The sequence below is a fragment of the Mytilus californianus genome, unplaced genomic scaffold (genome assembly GCF_021869535.1).
Source record: "Mytilus californianus isolate M0D057914Y unplaced genomic scaffold, xbMytCali1.0.p SCAF_19, whole genome shotgun sequence".
NCBI classification, from domain to species: Eukaryota; Metazoa; Mollusca; class Bivalvia; order Mytilida; family Mytilidae; genus Mytilus; species Mytilus californianus.
The window spans coordinates 95,284-107,888 of NW_026262667.1; the positions used below are offsets into that span (position 1 = coordinate 95,284).

At 31.6% G+C, this 12,605-nt stretch overlaps 1 protein-coding gene across 6 annotated transcripts in view; it reads left to right on the forward strand.

Moving 5' to 3' along the window:
• Window positions 1–3,649, forward strand: part of LOC127727010 (phosphatidylinositol-glycan-specific phospholipase D-like) — a 64,578-nt gene extending 60,929 nt beyond the window's left edge. For 4 of the 6 annotated variants that reach the window (XM_052234383.1, XM_052234381.1, XM_052234382.1 and 1 more), the window contains exons 23-25: window positions 184–287; window positions 1,164–1,241; window positions 1,735–3,649. In XM_052234383.1, the coding sequence (XP_052090343.1) occupies window positions 184–287; window positions 1,164–1,241; window positions 1,735–1,836 (284 nt within the window). In that variant the 3' untranslated portion in view covers window positions 1,837–3,649. The remainder of the gene's footprint in view (window positions 1–183; window positions 288–1,163; window positions 1,242–1,734) is intronic. The other 2 variants (XM_052234386.1, XM_052234384.1) reach the window with 2 other exon arrangements.
• The last annotated feature ends 8,956 nt before the right edge of the window (window positions 3,650–12,605 follow it).

Below are 12,605 nucleotides of genomic sequence, written 5' to 3' on the forward strand. Positions count from 1 at the left end.
GGACAAATCAAGTGCCATCTAAGTGGTACTGGTATATATAAAGCTTTTGATGAGATGACTTCAACTTTATGATTAAAATATTTCTTGTTTTACTCTTGATCACTAAGAGTACACACTTGTTTCAATAACAGTAAAGTTGACCCATTAGCCCAGAAGTAATCAAGTTATGTATATCTCTTTTAGAAAATGGAAGAATTTATGTGTTTTATGGAGGTAACCAGATGCCAATAGGAAAAGCCACATTTTCCACAGCATGTGACCAAGAACAGCCATGTCCATCAAATGTGGTAAGAAGACTTATTTAATAATGATGTGTTTTGTATATATGATAGATGTTGATACAATATGTAAATTTCTATTTTTAAAAATTGAAGCTAGCACATTTAATTGGATTTACATCACAAAAATAATTCTGAAGTATTGTGGTAGGTAAAGTTATGGACTATATTGTTCTAAATACCTTAGTACAGAGTAATATACCGGTATTATATCAATGCCTATGATAACAACTGTCATAATATTTAATGGAATGACACATTGTGTGCGATCAACAGACACAAATATTCTTTTAAAATTAAATGCAAATAAACTAAACTAAAATAAAAATATGTGCTTCACAAACAAAGATTTTTTTGCTTCATTTCATCAGTTTGTTCATTTATAATATTCTTTAAGATTATATAGATATAGGAAGATGTGGTATGAGTGCCAATGAGACAACTCTCCGTCCAAGTAACAATTTATAAAAGTAAACCATTATAGGTCAAGGTACGGCCTTCAACACGGAGCATTGGCTCACACCGAACAGCAAGCTATAAAGGGCCCCAAAAATTACTAGTGTAAAACCATTCAAACAGGAAAACAAACGGTCTAATCTATATAAAAACGAGAAACGAGAAACACGTATGAACTACATAAACAAGACGACAACTACTGTACATCAGATTCCTGACTTAGGACAGGTGCAAACATTTGCAGCGGGATTAAATGTTTTAATGGTACCAAACCTTCTCCCTTTTCTGAAACAATAGTATAACATCACAACATAGTATGTATTTTATTTAAGATTACATGTATGTATTTTATTTTTAAAATTACATGTATGTATTTTATTTAGAATTACATGTATGTATTTTATTTAAAATTACATGTATTTATTTTAGGCAAACTTTACATCAGACTCTTTAAATGAGCACAGTAATAATGGATATTTTGTTTATAATGTTTCTGACAAGCATGGTGTAAGTATTGGTTGGAATGTTTCTATTAAATCTATCAAATTAATAGTATATCATATTGACTATGTTTGGCCATTTATAGTAATGGTAAATCTTGGCTTGGTGGGAAAGGAAAAGAGAATACCTGTTTGTGTAATCAATTTCTTCTGCAGTTCTCAACCCAGGGACTTCAAACTTATTAGAATGCTTGTATTTATATTGAAATTGTGCACCTCTGTTGGCAGAAGTGTTGCAGATTTCCAGATAGCCATACAGGGTCTATCTTTTTTAGTAAATGTTAATACCTGATATTTTACTTCTAGAATCATAAAATCAATTAGAGTGCCTCATATACATAGAATGAATTCTTTACTTCAGTTTAATTTATCATGATTTCTCTTTTGGCTTTATTTTATGGATGTATGTGTATAACTATATTTTTATGTTAATCTTCCATGTATATTTATATTCATCTGATATAACTGTGCCACTATTGATTTGTATGTTTATCTTCTAGGTTTATTTATATTCATCTGATGTAGCTTCTGACGCAGGATTTTATAATCATGGAGCAGGAAGACGATCTGGTGTGGTTTGGAGATATTATTTCAAACATTAATTGTAAAGCAGTAATTCAAGGATGAAGATCACACCGCCTCATCATCAGAGTAAACACAAACATGTAATAGATCCCACATCTGATTTGAAGATTGATTTACATTGAAATTACTGCTGTTATGTACTGCGAAACTTGTCTCATAATAGAATCATCATGGCTCTCTGTCATAAAACTTTACTCAGAACTCAGTACAAACTTTGTGCTTGAAACACCAAATCCAGTATTTTGATTGGCTGAGTCAGAGAATTGTACTCAAAATTTGTATAACCACAAGGATTGACATACCACACAAGTTTGACTCTACCTAAGCATCTAGCCTATCCAGGTTACATCATGTTTTTGTAATGGGCAACGAAACAAATTCTTCATCAGTTGAGATTGTTTCTGATAAACAAGAGATATTCAGGACTTCTCTCACAGGAATTGTCTCTCTTTGAGATTTTTTTTTATTTTACTCAGTATCCTTATGAAATATTGACCAGTATTACAAGCTTTTCCATATTAAGAAAGTAAAATTTTACTTTATGGAATTATGTTATTTGTATAATTAAAATATATATGTTTATTCTAGGAATAGCATAAACAATTTTACATATTTAAGATGGACAATTTTATTTGTCTTTGTAATAGCTGGGTTGCATTAAATGCTAATCAGACTGATAGTATGGTGATTTTTTAAATGTTGAACAATCTTCCATTTGGAAAATTTGTGTTATTTTTATCTAATATGTCATAGAGACTAAATGGGTGACTTGTCAACTAGCACAATGAAAATCAAGCTCAGTCTGTAGGTCTAGTACAAAGCAGGGTTCATATTCATATCACATTCATTTGATCTTGTTCTGAATATGCATTTAATTTGCCACTGGAATCTAAGCAGTCATTAGTTTAAACAAATTTAATGTTGAAATATAAAAACATGACAAAAGGATAGGACACAAGTTATACAACTTTGAATTGTCATCTACATTACAAAGATATAATTACTTTTTACTCACAATAAGATCTTAATTGACTAGATTGACTGTTTTCCTGCTGAAGGTTGGCTGGTTTTTAGCATAAAGATTGCATGAAATGCAATCAAAACCCTATGGTACTGACTTGATATCTATATCTTCCAAGTTTTATCACTACCTTTGATAGTTCAAACAAAATAGTGCAGTAAAAGTGATCATTATTTAGATCCAATCCAGTCAAAGTTATGCAATTTATTGATGATATGTAATACTTTGATATTTAAGCTACAATATGATGTGTATTTGAAGTACCATATTTGTCAAGAAAATATTACTTAAAATTACATAAGTAATGCATGGTGTATGAATCTGTTATAAAAATAGGTTCAAATACAAATGTACAATCATGAACAAAGGAAGATAACTCAAACTCAAATTTTTAATTTGCCTAGTAAAATACAATTCAATGTTTTATTTAAAAATTCACAAAATTGCAAAAATGGAAGCACAAGCACTTTGATTATTCAATTGTTCTGGCTTTCTCCACCAATAAAAACAGTCTGTCATGATAAAGCAAATAGTGCTGAGAGTGGTATTAAATACCAATAATCAATCAATCATCCTTTGTAGGTGTAGATCTGGACACAACACTTTATAGAAGGGGTAATTTTATAACCTTAGCATTTAAAAATACAAGATCAGATAAAATATCATTGTAGATCAAAATGCCTTATGAATAAATATGATTGACATTTTTTGTTTCTTCAATTTTTATAAAGATTTTTTATATTTGTTTTGTAATCTATTTATGTGATATATATGAAAATAATCTGTCATTAATAAAGTATTTTTTTTAAGTTCTTTCTTTCTTTGTTTAATTCTCAATACTATTTTAAGTATGGTTAATGCTAAAACCTATCACCCTATGTGCAGTTTTGTTTCTCTCCTGCAACAAATATGACAAAATGCAAAACATATACATTCTTATCTGGCTGCGACCTTAAACTCTTGAAAAAAAAAATCATCCCCTATGTTAATAAATTTTCAATTCCTCTTTCTGGAAAGTATGATATAAAAATTCTGTAAAAAATACATTAAACAAATGTACCATCCATTGCAAATTCCTCTTTCCATCCATATCAAAATCATAAATGAAAAATGTTTATACTGTAAAATCAGTTTCTAGAATTGAAATATTAAAAGAATGAAATTTTCTGCACCTTTGAACAATATGATAAAAAAAATTATCATGAGATTATGAAAATGAAAATTTCCCCCACTTCACCCTCATCTCACCTATCCTCTTCATGCCGGTCGGCCTTTAAGGCCTGGATCTCAATGTATCTTGGGTTTCTGTAATTAGCTACTTTAACTCTGCCTGGTGATTAGCCATGCAAGAAATCTACTACCTGCAGGGTCCACTTTTGCTTTCTGGGTTTTCCCTCCCATAGACGATTGCCTGCCATGGTTAACGAGCTTCGTCTGCCCGGATTTTCTTTCTGGGTTCACTTTCATAGCCTTTGATTATCCCAAATCTAAACACAAGGCAGTGAAAATCAATATGCAATCCAGAGGAATTGGACAAATAGTATAACTGAACATAGATATGCTCCCAAAAACAATAATTTACAGCTATTATTTTGGGAGGCAAAGATCTTAATTTCAAGTATCTTTATATTGGTCACTGGTTTTATACAAGAACTACACGGATTAACTTTTTAGATGAATCTTTAGTTGGTATTTTATTTGGTAATTTATTCTGTTTTTAAAAATGTATCAACTTAAAACTTTAAACTGTGAACATGATTTGGAGAAAATAGTAATTTGCAATTTACACGAAATTCTTATGCACTGACATTGACATTCATTCAATATAAAATAAGGAGTTGTAGTATGAATGATAAAGAGACAATTATATAACACAGTCTAAATGTAGCCAATTTAAGCAAATAAAGCTCGCACGGTACGGCCTTCGATAATGACCAAAGTGCATACCGTACAGTCCGTTATATTAAGCTAATTTTATTGACTGAAAACAATTGAAATCATCTTTAAATGAGTACATCATTGTTTCTAATTGCCGGAATACATGCTTGGCTAAGGAACCAATTAATTACGAATGTAACAATAATATTTGTGTCTACGGTTACATTGCGTTATTGTTACATTAAAGACTGCAATGTACGCAAGATATATTAAACTTAAACCTATAGTTTTGTTGCTTAATTTTTCGATATGTACTAGATAATATTAGTGATAAATAATAATAATAAAAACAATATTATTCAACAAATAGTGTTTAAATAGTATTAAGCATTGATTTAATTGTTTTGATGTTCTTCGAGATATTAAAATTGAGTATGGAAATGGGGAGTGTGTCAAAGAGACAACAATCCGACCAAAGAGCAGTTTAGTAGTGCCAAAGGCGAAAAATATAGTTCAATGGTTCGCTGTTTAGAACTTGGGCTGAGAAAATGTATTTACTGGTTTGTGATGGCTGCTTGGAGTGATTTCACAAAAATGCGTCGGACTTAAACATGATCCAAAAAAACAACATACTGGCCTGATTTGTGGAAACTGTCATTGTAAATAAAAAAATTAAAAATTGTATGCAATATTGTAAATATCAAATAAAAATTTTCAAGTTTTGTTTTCATACATATTACTATAGTCCCATCGTACATTGCAGTGCATTAGTGTAACAATCACGCAATGTAACCGTAGACACAAATATTATTGTTACATTCGTAATTAATCGGTTCCTTACCCAACCCTATATTCCGGCAATTAGTCTCCAATGTAACAATAATATTTTTATTATTGTTACATTTCCATGTAACCGTAGCCAGTGCCTTAATAATAACATATTGTATTTATATTATATATCTCTGATTGAATGATAATATATTACTTAATACAACATAAACACAAATTTAAGCTGCAAGTAGAAGGTAATAAATGATACAGTATCGAAAATGGCTTGCTGTTATTGGAAGCTTGGAATAGTATACTAATATTGTATGCCCCAGTTGGAAGCTAGCCCAAAGTACCTTATCCTCTGATACATAAATCGTGTATTTTCGCTCTTTAATCAGCTGCTGTATTTCCATGTAGGTTAAATACACGTATATCACGAACTGTCGGTCGTACCAATAACAGTAAGAAAAGAAACAAATCAGTATCAATAGATAAGATCTGTGTGAGAATTTCGTTATCATGGTCGAAATTGACCGATCACTATAAAAAATAGATTTAATCAGACCTCAGCTTATGTTGTTAAATTTTATTGGTATATTTGGATAAGTCTTGTTTAGTAAGAGAGATTCTGTCGACCAAATATCAGCTTATTGTGGTGTTTCTTAAGGTTGGTATCTCCGTAATTTAACCGTTAACTACAATTCATAACAGTAAGCACGAAGAAAATAAATCTGCGATAAGAGGGTCAAAATTAGGGACCACCGGAATTCCAATCACTTGGCGGTTTACACAGTACTTTATCTCCAAATTGCGCAGTGACCTTGGTTAGTTTACTTCCTTGTCGTTCGGTCTTTTGTGGGTAGTTGTTTCAATATCAAACATATCATATCTCAACATTAAAAATAAATTTTATATGTACGTATTCTCAAGCAAAAATGTCTTAAATGTAAACTATGGTCAATTAGTGTAACTTGTATGTTTTTTACAAACAGAATTGTTACCATTGCAACAGAATATTCACAACTCAAAAGGATCAAAAGGGTTAAACAGTAATTTGTAGATATTTTTAAAACTCAAAATTGTTATAATCGCATTTGAAGAGCTGTGGTCTAATAAATGAGAATGGGTTTCTGTGTGAATGATCACACGAATCGGACAATTGGTTTTGGATTCCTTGTGTACAGTTGCTAGTATTTCGTCGTGATAATGTTTAAACTGGCAATAGACAGTTTGAATGTCAAAACAAACTACCGACAGATGTAATAGTCGATGAGCCAAGCTAGTATTATTGTTTTTGATGATAGAGTTTCAACATGTGGGCTTATAAGTGTTTTAAGCAGAATAGTTTGTGTCTGCCCAGAATGACATCTAATTTTTCATAACATTAACTCAGGTTTTTTAAATACCTCCCTAAATATTTTTAAAAAAAATTTTAAAAGTCCCAACTTCAAAGTTTATTTGTCAGTGAAGGGTTTGTTTATTGGTAAGCATACGAACATGTTTATCGGTAAGCACGGGACCATGTGTTTATCGGTAAGCACGGGACCATGTGTTTATCGGTAAGCACGGGACCATGTTTATTGGTAAGCACGGGACCATGTTTATTGGTAAACACGGAACAATGTTTATCGGTAAACACGGGAGCAATGCATAACAGTTTCTACTAAAACGATTCTTTAATTTGTGCACTGTCTCGATGTTCCTTATATATGTTCCGATGAGTTGTTTCATGTTATATTTATTTCAACTCATGATATTGGTTTTGCTTTTCGCATTCTAATACGCTATATATTGTTTTCTATATCAAGAATATTTTGTTTGTCTATATTTGTTCTGAATCATCAACTATAATGGGAAATAATGCAGATATTGAACTCCGATGAAGTATCGCAAATCAAAAGTTTAAAAGTACTGCGGGAAACAAGAAAACTCTATGAAAACAAAGGTATAATTTTGTCTTGGTTTGAACAAGATCAGTGGTTGTTTTTCTCCGCGCAAAACCGAAATTGAAAGTGTTTGTTCCTATTCTATCCATGTTTTTGGCAAGACTCAAAACGTACATATATTAAAAATCTAGACTTTTATCTTTTAATTTCCTACAAATTCAGAATATTCAAATTAAGTATAGGGAGCTTACAGGACAAAACATGAAGTTTCAAATCCTTTCTTTTTTCTGTACTGGTATGATTTTTTGCGAAGAATTGATATCCTGGTTCTTAAACGTGAAGTTTGAACGAAATTCTACCAAACAATTCATTTGGAAATGGAGATGTTACATGACAGACTTAGGGGGACATCCCTCATGAAGCTACATATATGGTAAGTGCATAGACTTTTTACAAGTCCCACTCCTAACGTTGTCCTTCCGGGGAAACCCCTTTTCAATATCCTGGATCAGCACCTGCAAGTTTAAAACATTGCAAAAATGTTAATAAACTGAGATCAAAATGTCAAGCAAATATTTTGAATAAAAGAAAAGTTTGGATTTTAGATTAATATCTATAAGTTTTAGTTTATAGTGTATAATCATGTAATCAGTTGTACAAAGCATTTACCATGATTAATTTAAAACATTTTAACTGTTTTTTTTTTGTAAATTTTTATTAAAATAAAACCCTATATGAAATGGAAGAAGAAAACTGTATTACTATGAAATAAAAAGTAGAACGTAAAACTGACTAATTAATGTCCGTTTAATACATGAATAATCAAAATTTAACAGAGCCTAATTAAGCATTGAGTGATTAACAATAGGTATCGAACCACCTTAATTAAATGACATTCTGATTACTCCAAGCCAAAAGACAACTCGTCAACTGTCAATAGAGAACTATCGTTAGTTAGATCAGGGAAATATGACATCATATACTAAATAATGTCCATGCCAAAGTTTTCATGAAACTGACAGATCAATTTTCGGAATGTCAGAACTTGAACTTTCAAAGCGGAGATGAGTTTATAAATATCCCAAGCTTTGGTTTCAAATCATTCCGACAACCAACGCTTAAGAATCATACATCATGGCATTCTTTACCAGTACACCTAAAAGTAAACTTCTGATAGAAGAGAAAGTTAGTTTGTTATCGCTAGATAGCGGAGATGAAGAAGGTAAGTGTGTGCTAAAATTTTCTCTAGTTAAAATTTCTATTAAAAGATAATATTTTGATATTTTTAAATCGTTTTGCTTCTCGTATATTGTCTTGTTGTTGTCTCTTTGACACCATCCCCGTTTCTTTTCTCTATTATATTAATTATATCTTATGCTCGGACGTAAATAAATATGCATAACTTAGTTTTGAGAGTATAACAAGAACAAACAAACAAAGAACGAGTAGAAAATGAAAGACAAATTTGTTAATTCGATGTTATTCTAATTGGACTGTAAGCAAAAGGCAATTAATTTATCATGTATTTTATTTTGTTTGGTTTTAAAACACTTATCTTACAGTATTCTTATTAATTTCTGTTTCCAGACTTTTCATCGGGATATGATTCTCCGCCGATTTACATCTCTGATCAAGATACAAACAGAAACTGTCAAAGAAGATTACAAATAGAACCATCATCTGATGATTCAGATTTTTCGTCTGATGAATCGACTCCGTTGGATTATTCCTCATCTGAAGATGACGATATTGGTGATGATAACGATATTGATTCGGTAGAATCGATGAAAGTAACCAGTACACAAACATTGATCGATAACATCCGATACATTTTATCGATGCCAGATTTATGCGATGTTTTGTTTATCGTAGGCCCACAAAGAGTTCCTGTGTATGGATTAAAGGCTATTCTGAGCACTCGAAGCAGGTAAGAAATCAAATAATAAACAAACACAATTCAAAACAGTCACATGTTCAGTAGTTGTCGTTTGTTGATGTGGTTCATAAGTGTTTCTCGCTTCTCGTTTTTTATATAGATTAGACCGTTGGTTTTTCCCGTTTGAATGGTTTTACACTAGCATTTTTTGGGGCTCTTTATAGCTTGTTGTTCGGTGCGAGCCAAGGCTCCGTGTTGAAGACCGTACTTTGACCTATAATGGTTTACTTTTATAAATTTTGACTTGGATGGAGAGTTGTCTCATTGGCACTCACACCACATCTTCTAATATCTAACAACTACTTAATGAATTCATTTTTTTCTTTATGCAGTATGCTAGGGGAACCGTAAGACCAATTTCCTATGGATTTATTTCATTTGGCATTAGGACAAACGTCTTGTTGATAGTAAAGCTATATATTGTGTTTCGAATACAAATTAATTCTTCGATTCAATATTGCAAAAAACAGCAATATCGTATAAAAAATGCCTTCAACTGCAACATGTAACGCTGTCGAAGATGTTTTTCTCCATAATTGCTGGAAGTGTAATAAAAAAGGTTCAGAACCATTCTCATTTGTAGGTCGTTTTTAAAAATCTTGTTGTTATTTGTTTTTGAGAGAATTGTGGAAAAATCACTTAAAGTAGCATAAATACTGCAACATGATACTTTAACCATGAACTCGACCAGGTAGGAATCAGTACCAATGTATATCATACGAACTAATTTACAGCTGTAATTTTCATTTGATAGGTCATTTTTCGTTATGTTTTTGAAACACTCAAAAGAAGCCATGAAACAGAAGAAGAAGAAAACGAAGAAAATAAAGCACATTCAACCGGACCAGAGCAACAGACTGACCATCATAATAGATAATTACGATGCTGATATATTCCGTACATTTTTGTTGTTTGTCCACTGTGGGTCAATAGTAATGGAACCATCTTCAGTTACTGGTAAGCATAAGTAGTGAAATAACAATGTGAGGGAGCAAACTTCTATAAATTCAAACTGATTCCAGGTTGGCCTGGAAACTAATTCAAAAGAATATTTGTTCTTGAAAATGTCGAATGTTCTAGTATTTTTTTTATTCGGAAAAGTTCGAAGTGTTTGCACTTGTTCAAAACATAATTGAATACTATTAGCACTAGCAAATTTACGATATATTACTCATGCAATAGTTACATATATCTTCAGCTTTCTTTAATTTAGGCTCCAATTTTCCTGATACAGTTTATCAAATGAACCTTTTGCATGGTTGTATGTATGTAGAAGCTTACGCTTCAACATAATAATATCTAATGTGCTTTACGGTGAATAATTTTATTTTGAAACTCTAATTTCTAGTTATCTATTTTAGGGCTACTTTGTTTGGCTACAGAGTTTGATATTCCCGACCTGCGTAATGCATGCTGGGATTTCATTGAACGTTGCCTGTCGGCGCAAGCTAATACCTCCTTATTGATGCAAGAAACATTCCGTTTTGGCGATCACAAAGCTGCACAGAAACTTAGACTGAAGGTAAAATACTTTTTTCTACTGTGGTGTGTGTCTGTGTTGGTAATATGTGTTTTTGTGTGTGTGGGTGGGGGGGGGGGGGGTGTTTACTAAAAGAGTAAAGTTCTGTTTTAGCATAATAACTGAATTTCAAAGTATTGAAAAAGACAAAACAGTTTAAAAGTGTAGTGTAGTTAACAACATCGAAAAAAGAGTTTAAAAAAACGATAACATTATGCAGTTTGTTCGTCTTAGATCAACGTTGACTTACACTGATTATTGGCAAGGTGTTTTCACGTGTTTTTGCTTTTTTTGCAGATTTTAAGAATTCCGACAAAGACTCTGTCAACCTATTCGACAGTTTTGAGAGATTCAAATGATTCCCGTAACCGTGAACACGATTCCTGTATTAGCACAGAGACATTGGTTTAAATTAACAGACTTATATCAATAATAGTGCTTAACTTTATTTTATATGAATTGTAAATAATTATATGACTTCTTATTCAAGTATACAAAATTGTATAAACCAAATATTAATAGTGCTTATTAAAATAAATGTTTACATCTGAAGACGTTTTACTGTAGTTGACAATGTCCTGAATTATTTTTTTGATTTTCCGTGTTGTCTCCCCGGATTACTCCTTTCATCATAATAGAGTAATTATCGTATTTCCTGTATAATATTTATGCATTGCAGTTATAATTTGTATCATGACATTATTTTGAGTGTTGCATTCACATTGATATTATAGTTTCGTTCTATGTTTTCGATGCACAATTACGTACGTCTCCGTGTGCAGTACATGTTTTCGGAAAGACCTTCATCAGCATTAGCAAGTTCTAAAACAAATAGCCGAACAGATTCCAAACGTATACGACAGAATAACCACCAAAAAAAGATTAACAGAACAAACTGTCTTAGGTCAACTTTGCCTGATTAACTGGTAAACCTTGTCTACTGGGTGACTGGTACCCTCCGGGAGAATGAATTTTTCACATCCAGCGGTACCAATCCAGTCATTGTAAATAACATATGATACATTTCTGTTGCGCACCGGTTTCCGCCACGACCTTCATTAGACATGTTAGAATAGATGAAGTTAAGATCAAAATTTTAGAAATGCAAAAATATGAAACAGATGAGAAAAAAATCCACAATGAACAATAGAACCCAGTAACTTTAACATATAAATCTTTAAGGTCAGATTTCTCTCCCTAGTAAATCCACAATATAACAAAACATATTATTATCTTACTACAACTCAATATTAATGCAGTTTTATGTATTTGATGTACGTTTAATAAATTATTATATGAAAACCATAAAAAAACGATCTGAAAATAAGCAGTTTGATAAAGAAAATATTCTCAAGTTTTTGTCCATGTCCAATTTTGTGTATTCCCGTCTTACGATACCATGCTTGTTCAATTTTGTGTATTGACGTCTAACGACCACATGCTTTATAAAAAGGGAGATATGGTGTGATTTAAGACCTTCACTTGAACCATCTTCGTTAAAAACGGCAAAGATTATGCTGACTATCCTGAACGTTCAACTTGGTAAAAGTCCCAAACAGAACCATGATAACTCTGCACCATGTTCCATACGCGTACAACCTCTAACATTTATCTGTCATTTTTTTATGCAAAAAATCTTCTTATCAATTCCAATTCCGAATAGACAATTGTTTTCACAAAATAACCTTTCGATTTATTTAGTTTAAATATTTCATTAATTAAATTCAAGTTATACACAATTCGTTATTTGCCATGAACATATTATTACAATTGAA